The sequence below is a fragment of the Populus trichocarpa genome, chromosome 1, assembly GCF_000002775.5.
Source record: "Populus trichocarpa isolate Nisqually-1 chromosome 1, P.trichocarpa_v4.1, whole genome shotgun sequence".
Taxonomy (NCBI): Eukaryota; Viridiplantae; Streptophyta; class Magnoliopsida; order Malpighiales; family Salicaceae; genus Populus; species Populus trichocarpa.
Window position 1 is genome coordinate 16171196 of NC_037285.2, and position 22010 is coordinate 16193205.

The following is a 22010-nucleotide window of genomic DNA, read 5'->3' on the forward strand; positions in this document are numbered from 1 at the left end:
CTTGCTTTTAAAGACCCACTTAAATACATTGAGTTTTACCCCTTCAGATGGATCAACTAAGTTTCAAACTTGGTTAGAACATGAAGTTCATAGCTTCAAGTCATTACTTGAAATAAATATCATATATTACTTCAAAGTAATTGGTAGACTTATGAATTATGAGCAATATGTCATTCACAACTTTCATGAGAGGTTCTTATTTCATTGATGCATGACACATTCTACTAAATTTATAGATATTTTGTGTTTTTTAAGGTTCAGACTAAACATCTAATGTTTTAACCTTGGGAATATATTTCATCTGGATGTAGTGTTTTAAGAGGTGTAGAGAATCTCATTTTTTTTTAGATAATCCTTGATATATTTGGTCAAATATTAATCACTTTGATCCAATCAAAGTTTCGTAATACTTATTCCAATATGTGTTTCAATTTTATTGCAATTTATATTGAACTTGAGCATATTAAATTCAAATATATAAAAACCATTTGTATAGTTATCAGATCCATAAAACCATCATTATTATAAAAGAACAACATTTGTCATCAACAATAAATTTAAATTTATTTAATACTAAATAAAATGGAAATAATGTCTTAAAATACCAGAACAAAATAACAATAATAAAGTTCTACTATCAACCCATTATGCAAAACAAAATAATGAGTTTCTACAACTAATGCATAAGTAGTTCCTACATCTAATGCAACAACTCGTGCTTCATTACTGAGTTGTGGGTCTACTTTGCCTTCAACTAATCTTCTACTTTTTTTTAGTTCCTACATGCAATTGCAAATATGAAAATCACATTCGGTATCTAATACCCAAGAACTATAATGTAAATTAGTAAGATATTTTTCAATTATAAACATACCTCAAGTAGAAGCTTCATTAAGTTTCTTTGCCTTTACAGTTGCAAGGTATTCCTTGCAATTCCTCATCCAATGTCCTTCCTTTCCACAATGATGACAAATGCCCTTGTCTTTTTTGATGCCCCTGGTAGGTTTTTTGCTTTAGAGACAACACCCTTATTCTTTTTATCCATTTTTTTAGACATTCTAGAAGAACTGAGTCATTTTCCTTCTTAAGAGCCCCTTCAACAATCTTAAGCATATTAAGCATTTCTAGCAATGTACAATCTAACTTGCTCTTGTGATAGTTTATAATGAATTGCAAAAAGCTTTAGGATAATAACTGCAAAACCAAGTCAACACTTACTCATGGTCAATGATAAAACCCAATTGACCTAATTTCTCAATATAGCCAATCATTTTCAAAACAAAGATGTTCATTGAAAAATCATTTATTATCTTACAGCGGAACAATTCCTTAAAGGTCTCATACCTTTAAATTCTACTTACTTCATCAAACAATTCTTTGAGATGCATAATCATATTATAGGCATGCATGTTTTCATGTTGCCTTCGAAGTTCAGGTGATATATTGGCTAACATCACATATGTAACCTCTTTTCTTGCTTGAGAACAATTCTCACATTTCGGTGTCAATCCAAGAAATTTGGTCCAGTCAATTTGTTAGCATCAAATATGCTTTGTAGGGATATGTTACTACTCATTTTGATCTACCAACCTATTTATATTAAGATAGAGAGTATTAGTTTCATACATATATATTTAAATTCTAAATTTAGATAGGTCTTTAATTTTAATTTGGTCTCTTGTTATTTTCTTAAAAATTAATAGCCCTTCTATTAATTCAAGGAATCTCGTTTAGATTTTCCTAGTGGGATATGATCCTATTTAATTTATCCGACCTTGAGTGACTCAATAAATATAAATAAATTAAATTTGATAGATAACATAGTTTATCAATCACGTCTCTAAGTGACTCATATATCAGTTAGGTGACAACTCTTTATTTGAACATGTCTTATATGTTTCGCCTAACCCATGCTTCTAACCTTATATGATCATGAGTGACCCATTCAAATCATATAAGTTAGTTAAGTAGAACTCAATTTTATAGAATTAAATATATTCGATTAACGGTAACCTTGAGTGACTCAACAAGTTATCCATGAATAAAACTCGGGTTTTATGCATATAAATTGGAAGGCAACCATTCATGTTCTCAATATGTACTTAATATATTAATGAGAGATTTATTATCAATTAATTAGGTCTCATACATAACATGATATAATAGATATACATTTCATACATAACAATTTATATATAAACACACACCCCTAGCATGTTATTCTAATTGGTTGATTATAGACATATCTAAAGTAATTACCTGAAACCATCAAAGGGAATTAGGTGGTCAAAACCTAGGTAGCTGATGCAAATCTTCATAAGTCCTTTACGATCACCATAATTGTATCCTTTTACCGCTATTCTTTCTTTATCTTGTACAAAATAATTTTTGTATCTAAATTCTTACATTTCTAAATTACATAATATTTACATAATTAATTAAGAAACCTCAAGTTATATTCAAGGGGAATTAGATGAAAAAATAATTTTACAACCCAGAAGAAAAATAGAGAAAAGACAGGACACGCATACCTTATTTAATATTACAACTATTCAACCATAAAAACACAATTGCATTGGTCTTTAATGTCCATAACCATCCATCATGTATAAGAACATATTAATATGCATAATAAAATTATTTCATGCTTCAATTCTGATTATTGGCTTTATGTGCAATTTAAAATAATATTTCTAATGCTTAGAAATATCAAATTCAAACCAATTTGATAATTTTCAAAATATAATAAATATTATTTAATATAGATACTTTCATTGAAAAGACCATTTTTCAAGATTTAATAAGAAATTTAATCATATTATAATTCTTTTACTGCCATTCTTTCTTCATCTTGGATTACAAAATAATTTTTCTATATAAATTCTTATATTTTTAAATTATATAACATTTACATAATTAATTAAAAAACCTCGAGTTACATTCAAGTGGTATTAGATAAGAAAATAATTTTACAACCTATAAAACAAATAGAGAAAATGTACGACATACATGCTCTATTTAATATTACAACCATTCAACCATAAAAACACAATCACATTGATCTTTAATGTCCACAATCATCCATCATGCATAAGAACATATTAATATGCATAATAAAATTTTTGCATCTTTCAGTTCTAATTATTGGCTTTATGTGCAATTTAAAATAATATTTCTAACACTTAGAAATATTAAATTCAAATCCAATTTTATAATTTTTAAAATCTAATAAATATTATTTAATATAGATACTTTTATTGAAAAGACCATTTTTCAAGATTTAATAAGAAAATTAATTATATTAAAATTTTTATTAATATCCTAAACTGTTTTTGGATCAATTAAATAAAAATATTTTGGTTTAAAAACTCTTTGTACTTTAGAAAAACCATTTTTCTAAACATTATTTAATTAAATTATAATCCTATTAGGATATACAAAACTCAAAAAATGTTAATTCAAACATTTTAATGCAATCCTAATATAATTAGGAAAATTAATTCTATAATTAATTTAATTTAAAGTTTTAATTTTGATATAAAATCATTATTTTATATATTAAGGGCTAAAATTATAATTTTAACCCTACATATACCTAAAAGTAATTAGATATAAGTTGTAGGGGTAGAATCATAATTATCCCTCTAAAAAAACCATAAACCATAGTTATCAGACCTGACCTGGGGGTTGACCCGGCCAAGGATCCGGGTCCCGGGTTACACGGGTTGACTCGGGTTAACCCAAATCAACCTGAAAAAATTAAAAAATATATATTTGAAGTTTTAATATTTTATATGAAAAAATTAAGAAACAATCCATGCGAATATAAACTATACATGTTATAAATAATGAAATTTAAAAGATTATTTCAAAAGATTTTTTTTATTCCATATTGAAAAGATATTATGCTAGTATGTTATCCTTTTAAGTTGAAGTATTTAAACTAAAAAGGTTTTTATCGGACATTGAAAAGATACTATGTTAGTATGTTATCCTTTTAAGTTGAAGTATTTAAATCAAAAAGGTTTTTTATCCCACATTAAAAAAACATAACTTTTTTCTTGTGAATATAGAGTATATATACTAAAGGGCTTCAAATCTCATATTGAAAAAATAATATTTTTCTTGTGAACATAGAGTATATATACTAAAGATCTTCAAATCTCATATTGAAAAAATAAAACATTCTTTTAATATTTATACAGGGAACTTTGAAAATGGTTAATAACCAATTAAAAAATAAAATAAAAAGAAAGATCTTTGGTTAGGAGAAAAAACATATTTGAAAAAAAAAACTGGTCTAAACTGGGTTTTGCCTGGTCATCCAGGTCACGGGTCGATTTGGCTAGTCAACCGAGTTTTGTCAGGTTTTTGCTCAATCTGGTCTTTTGCCTTACCCGGACCCGTTCAGCTATCGGGTCGATCCGCTAGGTTGAGTTTAATAACTATGCCTTCAACAAAGTTCAAGGGTAGAATCATAATTGTACCCTTATCTTTTTCATGCTGCAACAACAGCTTTGTTCCTGTTGCCAGTGTGGTCTGCCCACGCCGGTGGCAGCCATCAGCAGCGACAAAAGTACTGTCGCAACACTTGGTGACAACGTAGGGCAGCATCCCTTGCATTGCCCTAGACTGGCGTTGCGCATAGCAGTGCCTGACGCTGCCATGGCCTTTTGCTAGTGGCGACTAGCCAGACACGCAGAACAGCCAGGCGGGCTAGGGATGTTGGTGCCACCGCTTATGGCTGTGGTAGCCACCTTGTGTTTTTTTTTTAAATTACGAGAGGAAAATTACTTTTGAAAAAATTACTTTTTGCAAATAAAATTAATTCAAAATTAACATCAATAACAATTAAAACAGGTAAACAACAACCCTAATTATCTAACGATGGTTTCGCTACCACCGCTGGGTTCCCAAATATCATACACATAGCAAAAATAAAAAAAAATTATTCATGAGTCTCTGGATCTCGTTAAACAGATATAAAGTTGTTTAATGATTTATTACTCGAAGATCTGATTTTCTTCAACTTTGAATAATTTTTTAAAAGTTGGGTTATTGCAAAACATAAGTTATCCAATTATCTGGTTTATAATAATAATAAAAAACCTATTTTGTTTTGATTCAATTTTTATTTTTTGTTTATAAAAATATATTAACAGATAATTAAATAAATATATTGAATAACATGCAGATTATGTTTCTTTGTCTGCATCTATTCCTTTACATTCTAGTCTAGTTTTTATTGATTTTTTTAGTACTTTTCTATGTATACAATTTTTGATTAATTTTATTGAACATGTCGATAAAGCTTTTTATATGTATTTTATATTTTTATCATTAATTTAAATTTTAATATTATCCATATATTTGTTTTTAATAACTAAATTAATTTTTGATCTTATCTTGCCATGTTGCGCATACACCAAATCTATCAGCTTGAAATATTATCTATATGAGGACATTAGTTATAAGTGATATTTATTTTTGTAGTAGCGTCGTGTTTTTGAAAAAATAATTTTTTTTTAAATTTTATTAATTTGTTTTAGTTTGATGATATAAAACTAAATTTGAAAAATAAAAAAATTACTTTACTATATTTTTAAATAAAAAATATTTTAAAAAATAATTAATACTGTATTAGAAAAATAAAAGAATATATATATATATATATATATATATATATATATATATATAACATAAACATACGGAATTCGGAATAAAGAATAAAAAAAGAAAAAAACCTAACGGTCCCCGCGTTGAACTTCTCTTTAGTTCTTCTCTGTTAATTTAATTATGAGAATTGAAAAATAAAGTTTTCTCTGGATCAAATAACCCATTTTTCACTTTAATTCTCTGCTTCAATTTCTTCTGATCCAATCGATTGCGGGAATGAAAAGGAGAAATGTTTAGATTGATGGAGATTCGGATTTGAATTTCAGATTTTAGTGCATTAATTTCTTGTTGGTGAATGCGAAAATGAGCACGCAAAGGCAGGTGATCGTACGGGACTTAATGGATGAAGGCAAGAAGAGGATTGTTGTTTTGGTTATTTGTGTTGTTGGATTATCTTATCTCATGTCTTGTAAGTTTTCCTCTCTCTCGCTGTGTGTGTATTTTGAGTTTGTGATTGTATGAATTAATTAATTGAATTAGGTAAAAATGTATCTGATAATCATTTTTACCTTTTAATCAGATTTTTCATTTGCGTTCCTGTTAATTATAAGAAGAAGTTCTTGATTTTTGCCCTTTCTATTTATGGGTATTACTCAGGCATTTTTTCAAGGTATAATAGATGAGCAAAAAGTTAATGATATAGACAAGTTAACATTGGGAAATTGAATGAATGCTGGCCACTAGCATTGCCGGTTTCCTTTGGGATTAAGGTGTGCTTGAGATGGCACCTTTACCCTTTTCTGGCATTATTTCTGGACGTAGTGATTGTACAAGTAATGGGGTCAGTGAAGGGAGGAACACAATCAGTGAGGAAAGGCTGTGAGACTGGAAAGAATTTTACACTCCCAAAAAATAATACGAGGTGTTTGAAATATTTTAGAAAGAAAAGACAGGCCATAATATTGATACCTTTTGTGTTAAATGACACATCCACATAATAACATGAAAATGTATGTATGTGTTTTAATTTGCTATGTTCTCAATGTTTTGAAGAAGAACAATGCTCTAATTCGAGTGATGTCTCTATGTTGTTGTTTCACGTGATTATTTCTTTCTGAAATGCTTCAACATAAATGATGTGGTAGAGTGCCCTTTTGTTTTAATATATTAAGGAAATTGCTTTTCTTTTTTTCCCTTATGTCTCAAGGGAATTATGTCAAAAAAAGAAGATAATCTGATAAAATTGTGTTCTGATCATATTAACAAAATCATTGTAACTGACTGCTAATAAACCTGCTGCAAATTCTAAATTCATGAACATGAGTGATTATTAATGGACATAGTAGAGTGAAGAGTTATACCAATATTATCCATAAGACAAGGTTCCAAAATGGAGTAGATAAAAAAAACGTGTGCATATTTAATTATTTAACAGCACGAACAGAGCAAAAATGTAGATGCCACAGTGAGACTTTGTTTCAGTGTGAAAGCAAAGATGGCCAATGAGCTCTAGCTCAATTGACATCTTGTACTTCCCCCCTCCTTGTTCCTTACAACTTGAGTTTGAACCTTCATATGGACCCAAAAAACATGAAACTGTAAACCTGCTGGATGAAGAGATGCCCAAGGTAAATTATTCATATACACTGGAGGAAGTAGCATGACCAGACCAATTATGGTCTGTAAATTCTGTTATACTTAGGGTGTATACAGTTAATTTCCTACAAACAGGGAGGCTTAGGAAAAGAATTTCTTTATTTTCTTCCACACAGAGAACATTTGCAGTACATGAATGGTTGCTGCTTTTAGGAGTTCAACTAAAATATTTAATTTGTATAGGTTGAGTACATGAAATTCTGGCTAGTTATTTCAGCCTGTTGTATTTTAAGTTGTACATAAATGTATTCTCATTTTTTTTATATATGCAATGCCTTCTTTTTTGCCTGTCTTTAATTGTAACTTACTCTCAGTTACCTTTTTCAGTAACGAGCTCCTCAGTTTGGGTCAACTTGCCTGCTGCTGCTTCCTTGATCATTCTCCTTCGCTACTTCACCATGGATTATGAAATGCGTAAGAAAGCTGCTGCATATAACAACAAACCTGCCTCTGCAAAATCAAGTACACTGCCACAAAACAAATCTCTTGAACTTACCAGGGTAGTTGAAAAGTCTGACTGGAGAAGGAAAGTGAATTCTCCTGTTGTTGAGGATGCAATAGATCACTTAACAAGACATCTAGTCTCTGAGTGGGTGGCAGATCTATGGTACTCTCGCCTGACCCCTGATAAGGAAGGTCCAGAGGAACTGGTGCAGCTAATGAATGGTGTTCTTGGGGAATTTTCAAGTCGCATGAGAAATGTAAATCTTATTGATCTACTGACAAGGTTTTAGTTCTTTTCCTCCTGACTTTTCTCTTAGTTTACTTTGTCTCCAAGGTTATTTGCTTTGTCACTAATCATCTAGGGTGACACAGGGATCTTATTAATCTCATCTGCACCCATTTGGAGCTTTTTCGTGCAAGTCAAGCAAAGATTGAAAAGCAACAGTCTGGTTTGATTACCATTGATCAGCGAGACAAGGAACTAAGACTTGTTCTGCATGCTGAGAACAAATTGCACCCTGCTTTATTTTCTGCTGAAGCTGAGCACAAGGTTGATTTGTTCATTTTTTGTTTGTTAAATTTGCAAAGTCATAGAATCTACATATGTTGCCTCCGAATGTGGAGGATTGAAAGCTTACTGACAATCTGGACCGCTTATTCTAGGTTTTGCAGCATCTGATGGATGGCCTCATTTCTTTCACTTTCAAGCCAGCAGATCTGCAGTGCTCTTTCTTCCGTTATGTTGTCAGGGAACTTCTCGCTTGTGCGGTGATGCGACCAGTGTTAAACTTGGCTAGCCCAAGGTAGTCTTTCTTTCTGTTTTGCTTTATAGTTTTGTGTTGTCATTTTTCCTTTCTTTCATTCTTTTTTTTCTTGTTTCCTCCTTTTGTTTTTCAGGTTCATAAACGAAAGGATTGAAAATGTTATCATTTCTAAGGCTAATCAAAGAGTTGCTGCAGCACAAGAAGCATCTCATTCCAAACCAAATGGGTCTTCAAGGATCTCATCCGATCATTTTTCTAGGTTTTTAGACCCTACTGGAACTGGGGTTGAACTTACGCAGTTAAAAACCAATCAATCCAGAAGTGGGCCAGAGGCACCTGAAAAAGATAAGGTGAATGGAAGCCATATCTCAAAAGATCCATTGCTTTCCATCGATACCCCATCTTCCCGCACATGGAGCTCACTGTCCAAAAACTCCCAGATTAATAATGAAGGAGAAATTGAACGACATCTTTCAGGACGTGAATGGGGTGAGATGTTTGATATGATGTCTCGCAGAAAGACTGCTGCCCTTGCTCCAGAAAATTTTGAAAACATGTGGACAAAAGGGAGAAACTATAGAAAGAAAGAAGGTGAAAATCAGTCGATCAAGCACGCCTCACAGAATTCTTCAGCAAGTAAGTCCAATACATCAGATTATTCAAAGAGTACGTCGAATTCCAAGAAGGATGATGTAACCAAACTCGATGCTTCGCTGGCCCACAATGATCAGTCTGTGGGTACTGAGCAGTCTACTGTAGAAAACCCTCTGCATCATGTCAATCAGAACATGTCAAATCCCTCACTATTTAGTTCACACCGAGATGGCATACAGAGCCTCATGCATGTGGATGGGACTGAATCAGGCAGCACTAGCTCTTATACTTCTGAAGAGGAAGATGTGAACTTTGTAACTGGTCTTGATTCTCCAGGAACTAAAGTCTGGGATGGTAAAACTAACAGAAACCAGGCTGTTTCCCACATTCATCATCCGCTTGAAAATCCTGATGGCCACAGGGCAAAGAAGACTGGTAGAGGGCATGCTCACTATCAAAGATTATCTAGACCCCAATCTGGCAGGAAAAGGTCGAGGCCAAGCACTCAGAAGGTACCTGTTTGGCAAGAGATTGAGAGAACAAGCTTCTTGTCTGGGGATGGGCAGGACATACTTAGTTTAAAAGGACATGCTAAAGCTGATGATTTCACTGATGATTCCGAGGTTGAAAGTCTGGATAGAGTTTACAGTGGATCAACTGCTTGTTCGTCTGCACCATCTGTTTCTATTCCTGAAAGCCACACTTTAAATGATAATTCCTTGAAACATTCATTAATGGTGGACGCATTTTATAAGTTGAGATGTGAGGTACTCCACTTAAAAGCTCATTACTTTTCTCTGCTCAATTGCTTGACCTTTCATCTTCTGATTTAATGATAAAGGATGTAAACCCTCTTGCTGTTGCAGGTATTGGGTGCAAATATTGTTAAGAGTGACTCTAAAACGTTTGCTGTTTATTCCTTATCTGTTACAGATGTAAATAACAATAGTTGGTCAATCAAAAGAAGGTGCTATGGATTTCTGTCTCAAATTTCTTGTTTCATCTCTTGTTGATGTCTTCTATAATAAGCATCTTCCATGAATAGATGTTGTCTTTTTATTGTGCTCTAACATGGTGAACACATGATCTTTATAATATTTTCTCCCATAAAGTTATACAGCTCATGCAACTGAACTCTACTGCCAACAGGTTTCGACATTTTGAGGAGTTACATAGACGGCTCAAAGAATATCCGGAATATAGTCTTCATTTGCCGCCAAAGCATTTTCTCTCTACAGGTTTAGATATGCCTGTCATAAAAGAGCGGTGTAAATTGCTTGACAGATATCTGAAGGTCAAACATCTAATCTCACTTTTTTTGTCTGAGTGAATTTGATATCAGCTTTAGCTCTTTGATAAGCTGGAATTGTGGCCTTCAATGGATTTTCAACCTGATTTCCCATTTAGATATTTATCCAGGTTTAATTTGCTGCCACTATTCCAGCACTTAACATATTTGCACTGGTGCTTGGCTGTTAACTCAAGTACTTATGGACTCTTCAGTATTATGTTGTAAAGTAACACATAATAACTCAAAAAGTTCTAGGATTGGGAACTTCACTGGTGCTGGTACTAGATTAGCCATGTAAAAGCATTCTTGTGGTAGGCAAACTCATATATAATGTTTGTAAAATAAGAAATGCTACATTTACATGGCTAATCTAGCTCCACACCACTGAAATCAAAGCATAATATGTAAAAGTTTTTCATTAGATATGAGTGTGCCAACTGCGAGAAACAACTGAATTGTTGCTTTATTTAGAACATACATTTTTCTGAGCTAGTTTGCTACTTTTTTGGTGCCATGCTTCAACTCTATAACTAACTATAACCTGTTGCTGTTTTCCAGAGGCTCTTGCAACTTCCAACAATTTCAGGATCTATTGAAGTCTGGGACTTTCTTAGCGTTGATTCTCAGGTTTCCATATTTTCTGCTGTTATTAATGGAGAATCCCCTCCCTCCCCTTCTTTTTTGGGGAAGGGAAAGGTGTTCTTTCTGATATTTCACCCATACTATTCATTTGCTATTATATGGTGTCATGCAGACGTATGTGTTCTCAAATTCATTTTCTATCATCGAAACATTATCAGGTGAAGCTTGTTCAATTTAGGATGTTATCTTTTATTTTGATTTTCATTTCTTTATTTTGATCTTTCCTCTCTTTTCATATTTCTTGGAACTTTCTAGGTGACCTGGATGATAAGCCCTCTGAAAAGAGTAAAAGGGTTTCAAATTTTATCGGGCCTGCAACCGATTCCTTATCCACTAGGAATAAGATTAAAACGGAACAATTGAGTGCAGAGTGCAAGGAATCTATATTGCAGACAAAGCATGCTCTTGGGGTAGATGGAGCACGAATGATTTCAAAAGACACACCTCAATCTCCAGAGAGAAAGTCTGTCAAAGAATTTGGAAAATCATTCAAGGATCCAGGCTGTGATTCAGATACGCAAAAGAATGCATCATCTGCCAGAAATTTAGAGAAGAATATAAAAGGAAGAGAGGGCGATAGTTTAGAAGAGATGTCCGCATCCCTTAATGATTCTGCTAATGACCCCATGCTCCCTACAGAGGTAATTCAAGTGGGTTAAGGATTGGCTGGATTGCAGGTTTACCTTAATAATAAAAGGTTGTCTTATAAAATTTCATTGCTTCATTGCAGTGGGCACCACCAAATTTGACTGTTCCTATACTTGATTTGATAGATGTCATTTTCCAGCTACAAGATGGTGGATGGATCAGGTACTCAATATACGGCAATGTAGAAATATGATGGATGTCTTATCTCTTTATAGAAACTATTTTTCATCATCATAGTGACATCCCACTGTGACTGCTGAGGATATGCTGCTGACACAAATGATTTGTGCATTGCAGGAGGCAGGCTTTTTGGGTGGCCAAACAGATACTACAACTAGGAATGGGTGATGCTTTAGATGATTGGTTGATAGAGAAAATCCAGCTTCTGCGTAGGGGTTCAGTTGTTGCATCGGGGATCAAGCGGGTTGAGCAGGTAATCTTTGAAGTTCTGCAGTTTCTTCTATCTTGAAAATTTGCTAAATCTTCAACAATACTTGGCAGTCTAGAGCACTACTGAAATGCTGGACTTTTTTAGCTGAAGTGGTAAATAACAGAGCTGATAGATCGGATGCAGTCTAGAGCACTACTGAAATGCTGGACTTTTTTTTCCACTGAAATGATAAATAACAGAGCCGATAGATTGGATCATTGGATGAATTGTCTGGGTGGTTTGAGTTCATGTCCTCTTATCATTTCTACCCAGCATCATTGAACTTCATCTTTTGGCAAAAAAAAAAGGGTGAGATAGTGTGGCAAGATGGTCCATCTGAAGTGCTTTTCAGTAATGCTGAGTGAGGGAAGGAGGGGGTTTTTTCTTCATTTTTTGTTTCATATTATTAGTCGGAAGTGAGGGAAACATTTTTGGAGTCCCACTGGTGCCCTTTAAATAATTGAAGATCTCCTGTTTTCACTTGACATGTTCTGGTCTTTACCACTGAGGTAGTAATGAAACCTAAAGACTACCCTTGTAAAGCAGACTGAATTGAAAGAATGGATTACCCATGGATACATGCTATGGCTTTTTTTTACCTCTCCTTTTCAGTTTCTGCCTTCTCCCAGTTTTCCAGCAGCTGGAATGGGCTACTCTGATACGAGAATATGCTGGAGTGGATCGACTTGTTCTTTAGATTTGTACTTGATTGTGTAAGAGGCTTTATAAAGAAAATTGAGATGCTTGTGTTTTATCCTGATATTAGCTGTGTTGTTATTAAATAGATACTTTGGCCTGATGGAATATTCATAACCAAACATCCAAAGAGACGACCGCCACCCCATCAACCCTCAGAAGTGTCTTCTCCTAAATTCATTTCCCCTCATGGCCAGCAACCCATGGAAGTATCTTCACCTAAATTTAGTAATGAGCAGCAACAACAGGATGCAGCTCGACGTGCTAAACTTGTATATGAGCTGATGATTGGTAATATCATTTTTCTTATTTGTTCTTTCTGTATTTTCTGCATCACAGATATTATTTTAAAATATCAGTAAATGCCTCAAAGAACCTGTTTTTGAAATGCAGACAATGCACCAGCTGCCATTGTAAGTCTTGTTGGTCGAAAGGAGTATGAACAATGTGCAAAAGATCTCTATTTCTTTCTTCAGGTATTTTTTTCTTTGGTGAGATTTAAATCCAAATCTTCTTCTGTAAAGCATAAAAGTAGCAGCTGATTATAGATGCTTTTGTGTGACATGTATTTAACCTTCTCAAATGGAAAATATATAGAGGGGGGGGGGGGGGGGGCATCTTTCTATGTCGCTTGATATTGTTTGTCAGCATCCATTTTGCATTTCTCCCATGGTTTGGGGTGCCTCATTCAGAAGAGACAAGCAGCCAAATAAATGATGGTTAGTGAGGAAGGCAAGGCATTAAGACAACTCAGTTTAGCGAAGGGTGAAAGCTTTTAGTGAATTAATGATCTGGGTTTTGTTGCTTGATGCTGTTTTGTCAACATCTGTTTTGTATGTCTCCCATGGTTTGACATGCCTCATTCAGAACACGTAACAAGCAGCCTTGCTCAATAAATGGTGGTTAATGAGGGAGACAAGGCAGTGAGACAACTTGGTTTAGTGAAGCAAAGAATGAAAGCTTTTAGTGCTTTAATGATCTGTGTGAGTGGTAGCACCAGTGACTAGATCAGTACACACCAATCATTCCAGGTGTTAATTTGTGGCCCTGAAAGAAGATAGCAGTTCTAGTGCATGCCTTGCCCATATTTAGAACTCCATATCTTGTTGAATATTTCCTGGCTCATCTATCATTTGTATACAAATGATGTTACTGAGCTTCGGTGGGTTTTTTCCCCTTTGCAGTCATCTGTTTGTATGAAACAACTGGCGTTTGACCTCCTTGAGCTGCTGCTTTTGACTGCATTTCCAGAACTGGATTATGTTTTCAGGCAGCTGCATGAAGAAAAGCATAAATTTGGTGAATTTAAACCCAATTAATCAAGCATAGCGAGTCGATCTTTGCCTGATTTTTTCCCCTTCAGGTATGTTATTTTCAAATTTTTGCAACTGAAACATGTCCCACATTGTGATTGATGGTATCAAAAGATGGTCAAATTGAGACATAGGTCTGATGTTTAGTTAGATTCTTGTTTTGGCAATTTTGTGGATATTGTACCTAAATCATGAAATTAGTGAAAAAAATATATATAATGATTTTTTCATGTCTTCTCTCAATCTTGTTCCTCTTTTTATATAATCTATTTTTCCTTGCTTTTGATCCAATGAGTGCCGCCTCTACAATGACAGATTGTAATTCTGTTGAGGTGCTTGTGACTTTACAATGTAATTGGTCAAGAAAACCCTAGTTAGACTTCAACATTGTAGTATCATGGGCAAGGTGAGAGATTGTTGCAGGACTCTTTCAATGGAGTGATTGAAGAAGAGTAGGGAAGGAGTTATTTGAATAAATGACCGTTAGGGTACTATTCTGCAATCCTAAATGAAGAGTTTAAAGTTATTACGTTGTGCTGCTGAACTAAACTCAGCGTTTGAGTTATAATGTTAGTAGTATAGGAGACATGTCCACTAGTGTAGGTAACACTTGCTGGAATCTTGGAATTGTTTTGGTTAATATGTAACAAACTTGTAGAGAATGAATCGAAGAAATGAATAACGAAGTATGGCATCTCTCTCTCTCTCTCTCTCTCTCTCTCTCTCTCCCCTCCTCCCTCCACTACTCTTGCTGAGTTACTTGCAATCTGCCATTGTTGGCACTGTTAGCAAGTAGTTCTCTTCCCCTACAATACTTGGACAAAATCCAAGTAGGGACTATTCCCATCAAGCTTGTTCCAAGTGGTATCAGAGCATCATCTCTTTGGACTCGAGAGATGGCACCTGATCCCAATAGATTAAAAGGTTTGAAGATTCCCTTGAATCTGTGAACAAGGAGCAAGCATAAAAATATGAGCAAGTGATGAAACTACTAGACTCATATAAGCAGAACTATAAGCAAGTGTTGAAAGTACAAGGTCCAATCATGAAACCAAGCTTGAAGAACTAAAAGATCTTATCAGTGGTCTGTTTTGCCAGCAAACTTTCATTTTGCAGACTCTGCAGCAAACAGCAGGTGAACCCAGTGTCATCAGGGATAAAGCAGCTCATTAGGGACAAGATGCTGCCTCAAGACTTGTTTAAAATGTGAAGGTGGTCACCACTACTATAAGGTACACAAACCCAAATGTGATTTTTCTAATTTTGATGGTGAAGATGTGTATAAATAGCTTTATAAACGCAATCAATATTTTGAAGTAGAGGAAGTTAAGAACTCTAAGAAACTTAGATTGGCTTCTTACCATCTTGATGGTATAACCCTTTATTGGCACCAAAATTTCATGAGGAGTTTGGGAAACCAGGAGGTATCTTGGGAAGAATATGTTGAAGCTTTATGTGCAAGATTTGATGGGCAAAAAGATCCATTAGAGGTACTTATGGATCTTAGGCAAGTTAAAAGTCTGGAGGCATATATACAAGATTTTGACATACTATAGAATAAGGCTGATATTTCTGAAAAACAAGCTTTTATGTTCTTTATGGGGGGGGTTGGAGATTGAAATTAAGAATCTAGTTAAGATGTTTGAACCGAAAGCCTTGAAACAAGCTTACAACCTAGCTTGATTATAAGAAAACACTATCTTACAAGCATAACCATCACAACCTTCCTAAATATCCCTCCCAAGGCATAACCTAAACCGAACTTAGTCACCAACAAACTCACCATGGAAACTCACCTCTGTAAATACCAGCAACCTAAAACTGCCTTAAAATAGCTTACTACCCACTCTAACCCAAAACTATAATCGCAAAGTTCCTTTTGAACCTACTAGACGTTTGAAGAATGGGGAAATAGAGGAAAGAATAACAATGGGTTTGTGTTTTTTGGTGTGATGAGAAGTTTGTTTCTGGACATAGGTTTAAAAATAAAAGGCTCAATTCTCTTTGCATTATAAGTGATGAAGAGGAAGTAGTAGAAGGGGAGATTGAAGAAGACAATTTTGAACCTGAAGAAGTTACTCCTCAATTTCTATCAATGCTTTAGAGGGTACTGTGAGTTTTCATACCCAGTAACTAGCAAGGTTGAGAAATAATCAATCTTTATCATGGTTGACTTTGGAAGCACACAACTTTCTCAATTCTGAAGCTGCCAGTAGATTACAATATAACCTTACTACCATAAAACCCTTGACAGTGGAAGCAATTAGAGGAACAATGTGTTGCACAGCTCTATGTAAGAATTTTGAAGCTAATGTTTCCATTGTGGACCTAAATAACCGTGACATGATGTTGGGAATTCAATGGCTGGTCATGCTAGGTGACATTGTGTCAAACTATAAAGAATTGTGGATGTCATTCAATTGGCAAGGAAAAAAGATGTTGCTCAAGGGCAACGATCCGGCTCACTTACAATCTATTAGATTTGAGCAACTCAACAGTCTGCTAGGGTGTCCTTCACAGTGGGCAGAAGTTAGCTTATACAGTTTGAGAATCATTAAAAGGGTTGGTATCACAGTTTGGTCTATGTCTTACCACTTTAAATCCAGTTGTGGAAGGAAACACTGCTTTGGAACATCTTTTAGAGTACTACTAAGAGGTGTTTAATGAATCAAAGGGGTTACCGCCCCCCGGATCTCATGATCATGCTATACTTCTCGAGGATGGAGCCCAACCTATCACTTAAGGCTTTACAGGTATTCTGGCTTATAGGAGGGTGTTGTAGAACGAATGGTCACCGAAATGGAGTCAGGGGTAGTTCAACCTAATTATAACCCTTTTGCTTCCCATGTGGTTTTGGTCAAGAAGAAGGATGGGTCATGAAGATTGTGTTGAATATAGGACTCTTAATAAACTCATTATCAAAGACAAATTCCCCATACCCCTAGCGGACGAGTTATTGGAGTTAGCGAGGGAAACTATATTTTCAAAGATAAATTTAAGATCTGGGTATCATCAGATTAGAATGACGTCATAAGATGTATTTAAGAATGCTTTTAGGACTCATAATGACCATTATGAGTTCTTAGTTATGCCTTTTAGTCTCACCAATGCTCCTGCCACATTTCAGAGCTTGGTGAATGAAAACATCTTAGAAAGTTTATATTGGTGTTTTTTTATGATATTCTAATATACATCAATTTTATGTCAGACCACCTAAAGTATTTGAAGATAGTGTTTGAATTGTTAAGTGTCCATAAGCCGGTAGCCAAGAGAAGTGTGTTTTTGGTAGTACTCAAGTGGAGTATTTGGGCCATATCATTTCCAAGGAAGGAGTATCCACTAATCCACAATAGATCAGGGCTGTAGTGGATTGGCCTCCTCCTAGGATTGCTAAATAGTTGAGAGGATTCTTAGGCCTCACTAGGTACTACATGAGATTTGGTAAAGACTATGGAACCATCAGTAAACCTTTGACTCAATTGTTGAAGAAGGATGTATTCGAATGGAATGATAAAGCTACAAAAAACTTCCAACTTTTAAAGGAAGTTATGACACAACCTCCTGTTTTGGCACTACCAGACCCAAACAAACAATTTGCATTAGGACATGGCATAAAAGCAATGTTAATGCAAGATGGTCATCCTATAACTTATATCAGTAAGTCTTTAGGCCTTGGAAAACAAGCTCTATCGATCTGTAAAAGGGAAATGTTAGCTATACTTCATGTAGTAGCTAAATAGAGGCATTATTTATGAGGCAAACATTTCAAAATCCGCACTGTCATAAGTATCTTCCAGAACAAAAGGTATCCTATCCTTCTTAGCATCTATAGCCAAATTACTAGGTTTTGATTATGAAATTGAGTACAAGAAGGGAATGGTGAATGTAGCAGTTGATGCCGTATCACTTCTAATGGTGAATTGTTCACTATGTTGGTGTCTACTGTTTCCACCAACATTATGGAAGAAATTAAGAGATCTTGGGAGCAAGACAAGGCTATACAGGGTATCATAGTAGACCTACAGAAGGATCTTGGATCTCACCCTCAGTATAAGTGGGCGAACAATCATTTGAATAGGAAGGGAAAGATTGTGGTTGACAATGACCCTATACTTAAACATATATTAATCTTCTTATATCATGATACAACTAAGGTGGACATTTTAGAGCTACAGTGACTACTAAGAGGGTAGGGAGTCTTTGTTATTGGAGGAAGTTACAGAAACAGGTGAGGCAATATGAGAGATAATGCACTACCTGTCAAAGGAATAAACCAGAAAATGTACTCCTTCCAGGGTTGCTACAACCATTGCCCATTCTTCAGGCACCATTTACAGACATCAGCATGGACTTTGTAGAGGGACTACCTAGATCTAATGGCAAGAAGTTATTTTTGTGGTGGTGGATCAATTTAGTTTAGCATGCATGTTTTATGGCTCTAACTTATCCATATTCTACAACTACAGTGGCTACTCCCTTTCATGGATCATGTTTACAAATTACATGGTTTACTTACAACTTAGAGTCAACGATAGAGATACTATTTTTTCGAGTCAGTTTTGGAGAAGCGCTTTTGCCTATCAAGGAGTAGAGTTGCACTATTCTATTGCCTGTCACCCACAAATGGATGGACAAATGGAAACAGTTAACAAATGCCTAGAGAACTACTTGAGATGCATGACTGGTAACACTCCACATCAATGGTCAAGGTGGCTTTCACTAGCAAAATGGTGGTACAATACCAATTATCGATCTTCCATATGGTCAAGCACCACCACTTAATATTCCTTACTGCCCTAAAGACTCCAACATTTGGATGAACTGTTAACAAAAAGGGAGAATATGCTACAATTACTCAAGAAAAACCTCAGATCAGCGCAAAACAGAATAACACAGGTGGCTAACAAGAGAAGTGAAAGGTCATTTAATATGGGTGACTGGGTGTACCTAAAGTTGTAACTACATTGACAGAAATCCATGGCACAGAGGATTTCACACAAGTTAATCAGCTAAATACTATGGTCCCTACAAGATCATAGAACGAAATAGAGCAGTGGATTGTAAATTACAATTGCCTTCCACTGCTCAATCCACCCAGCTTTTCATGTTTCATAGTTAAAGAAACATACAGGAAACAAATAACTTACCTGTCATGAATGGTGAAGACTCCGCTCAACCATTAACAGTGGTGGACAAGAGGATGGTGAAACGTCACAACCAAGTTGCCACCCAGATCCTGGTTCTTTGGAAAGGATTATCACCATCAGATGCAACCTAGGGAGTTTGTGGTGGATTTCTTAGTAAGGTTTCTAGAGTTCTCCCTTAGAGGACAAAATAGCCGTGGGAGGGGAGTTGTTGTAGGATTCTTTCAATAGAGTGATTGAAGATGAGTAGAGCAAGAGTTACTTGAATAAATGATCGTTGGGGGTGCTAGGCTGCAATCCTAAACGCAACATTTAAAGACACAGCGTTTGAGTTATTATGTTGGTAGTATAGGAGACATGTCCATGGTAGAGTTTGTATTAATTTTCATAGATTAAATTTAATTAAAACTAAAATTTGAACTCAATAGATTAGTTCAGTTCAAAACGTTTTGACTTAATGTGGTGGAAAGTTCGGTTTCTTTAGAATTGTTTAAAGCATTACACTATCAATACTGTATAAACCTGACTTGATATATATATATATATATATATATATATATATATATATATATATTACTTAATATCAACTATAATATCTACATTGGTTGAATCATAAATGGGCTAGGTTTTTTTTTATAAAAAAAAACAAATTCCCCTGCTACTTATTCTACCCATGTAGATGATGGCAGTACATCTATTCGAGAAAAAAGTGCCATCCAATCTTGTACTAGAGAGTCGGTGTACCACATTTGAAGCCATGCCAAATATAACATGGCAGAGTACACAATAGCATTGGCATTTACCAGTAGGCCTGCTTAGAACAACTGCTGTGCACGTTTATATTCAGGCGGTTTTACTGCTACGGGTGTCCTCAGAATCTGCCTAGTATAAACTGGCAACCCACCCTATCTTAGTAATATAACCTGTGCTGGCTTTGACGGGGAATATCACTTCTGCTTGAGATCACCATCCACACATTGAATTATGTTTTAAACTTTAGTCAAAAACTCGATGAAAATTGAATAATAGTCCCAGCATCCTCATTCAAAATCAAACCAACTACATAATTAGGAAATGTAAATTTAACTAAATAGTATCAAAAAGGTGAATCGTACCCATTAACAATGTTCTCACAAAACTCCCCAATACATGATTTGCATGTAAATCTATAACTGGGTGCCCAGATGACACCCAAAAAGACTCACAGCTTAAGCAGATGCTGCTGCACCCTTCTTCCTTGGCTCTGCTTGAGTGCCTGATCAAAAGCCAGTCAACAACGTCAAGATAACAGAAAGGAATCATTTTAACCCAAATGTAGTATTTATTATACTAAAAAGGAAAAATGGCCCTCAAAATTAGAAGATAAAGCTATTTACCTTCTCTGAAACCACTCTTGAACCTGCGAGGGACATTGCGGAGATACCTCATCCTTCCGGTTCCAGTTGTCTTTCTCCGGATTGCCTTCTCACTCCAGTTGTCTGAAACCACAATAAAAGAACATAAAATCCACCAACTTGTTCACAAACCAAACTATACAAGTTCAAGCAGAAGTTACATATTTAAAAGCTAAACGAAAATGACAGCCATCACAATTATCTTCATAACCTGGTTAATCAATGCAAATAAATTATACATGGGAAGCTGACACAGATCAAAAGGCAGGTAATGGGGCTTGAATCTTTAAAAATTGGGAAGAAAGGGGCTCTGGGTTGAACATCATACAACATCATGGTTTCCCCCATATAAACAAGCTATACACAACACTACTATTTACAGATAATGGAGCAGCACAGCCATACCACTACAAATATACATGTTCTTTTCACAAACACAAGACTTGCTTATTGGCTATAAAGAAAAGAAAAGTGGTTCGAGATAAACAGCCAAGCACTTAAGGCTAGATACATATAGAAGTCTAACACACACATACAAAGATGAACAAAACGATATCAGATCAATATGAAAAGAGAGCATTGACTTGAAAGCAAAAGAAAAATTACTTCCAGATAAATACCCAGATTGATTCAGAGTTCAATACGCAGAAAATGAAAAAAAATACATACATTTCCTCTTGCGGGCAGCAGGGAAAGCACAGGCAGAGCAACGGCTCTTCTGGAGGTGGAAGCTACGTCGGCCACACCTAACACAGAGGGTGTGGGTCTTGTTCCTCCTCTTACCAAAACTCCCTGTTCCCTTCCCCTGCCATTGTTACAAACACACACCCAGATAATCAATTACCAAATGCAGTTTGTAGATCAAAACAGAGACACGATTTTTACAGAAAGAGAGAAGAAGAAAAGGATTTAGTTTGTTAGCGATACTTTACCATTGCAGCAACAGATGCAGAGAAACCCTAGAAGAGCTCCTTTTTTTTGTTTTGTTTTTTTTTGGGTATTAAAGAGAGGATGCAGCGGCGTTCAAGTGTGTAATATATACCATGCGCTAGGGTTTTAATAAGATCGGGCTGGGCTTAGTTCTTTTATCAGAACCTGGAAATAAATTCTAATAATTATGTGATAGTCTAGGCCCAGCTTGGCATCTCTCTCTGTTTTTTTTTTTTTTTTTTTTAAGAAAAAAATACTTCACAAATATGTGTGTGGTTAAATAAGATGATATGATCACTGCCGCATCTTATTTAAATAAAGTATTTGTAGCATCTTATTTTTATTAAATCTGTGTTTGAAAATGAGAAATTTAAGTGTTACGTTCCTACTCCTATGTAGACTACTACTAGTCCATGGTCTATGGAGTATTTAAATTGAGTTAGAATTA

The 22010-nt window shown here is 35.0% G+C and overlaps 2 protein-coding genes across 6 annotated transcripts; one reads left to right on the forward strand and one right to left on the reverse strand.

The window, feature by feature from the left end:
* The first annotated feature begins 5720 nt into the window (after nucleotides 1–5720).
* Nucleotides 5721–14337, forward strand: LOC18094759 (uncharacterized). Of its 5 annotated transcripts, none has more exons than XM_024587875.2 (15): nucleotides 5721–6085; nucleotides 7587–7999; nucleotides 8089–8266; nucleotides 8380–8519; nucleotides 8614–9841; nucleotides 9941–10041; nucleotides 10224–10368; nucleotides 10924–10992; nucleotides 11120–11165; nucleotides 11263–11648; nucleotides 11738–11817; nucleotides 11953–12088; nucleotides 12871–13072; nucleotides 13175–13257; nucleotides 13966–14337. In XM_024587875.2, exons 1-15 carry the CDS (start codon nucleotides 6020–6022, stop codon nucleotides 14098–14100), a joined length of 3408 nt encoding a protein of 1135 aa, XP_024443643.1. In that variant the 5' UTR covers nucleotides 5721–6019; the 3' UTR covers nucleotides 14101–14337. The 5 variants fall into 5 exon arrangements, with proteins under 5 accessions (XP_024443643.1, XP_006369185.2, XP_024443657.1 ...); XM_006369123.3 differs by having other exon boundaries at nucleotides 7600–7999; XM_024587881.2 differs by lacking the exon at nucleotides 5721–6085 and adding an exon at nucleotides 6184–6538 and having other exon boundaries at nucleotides 7600–7999.
* A 5919-nt stretch (nucleotides 14338–20256) lies between these two features.
* On the reverse strand, nucleotides 20257–21679 carry LOC7470555 (60S ribosomal protein L37-3). Its single transcript, XM_002299673.4, has 4 exons — nucleotides 21565–21679; nucleotides 21302–21437; nucleotides 20615–20716; nucleotides 20257–20493 (listed from the first exon to the last, which is right to left on the reverse strand). Exons 1-4 carry the CDS (start codon nucleotides 21565–21567, stop codon nucleotides 20447–20449), a joined length of 288 nt encoding a protein of 95 aa, XP_002299709.1. The 5' UTR covers nucleotides 21568–21679; the 3' UTR covers nucleotides 20257–20446.
* Nucleotides 21680–22010: the final 331 nt, after the last annotated feature.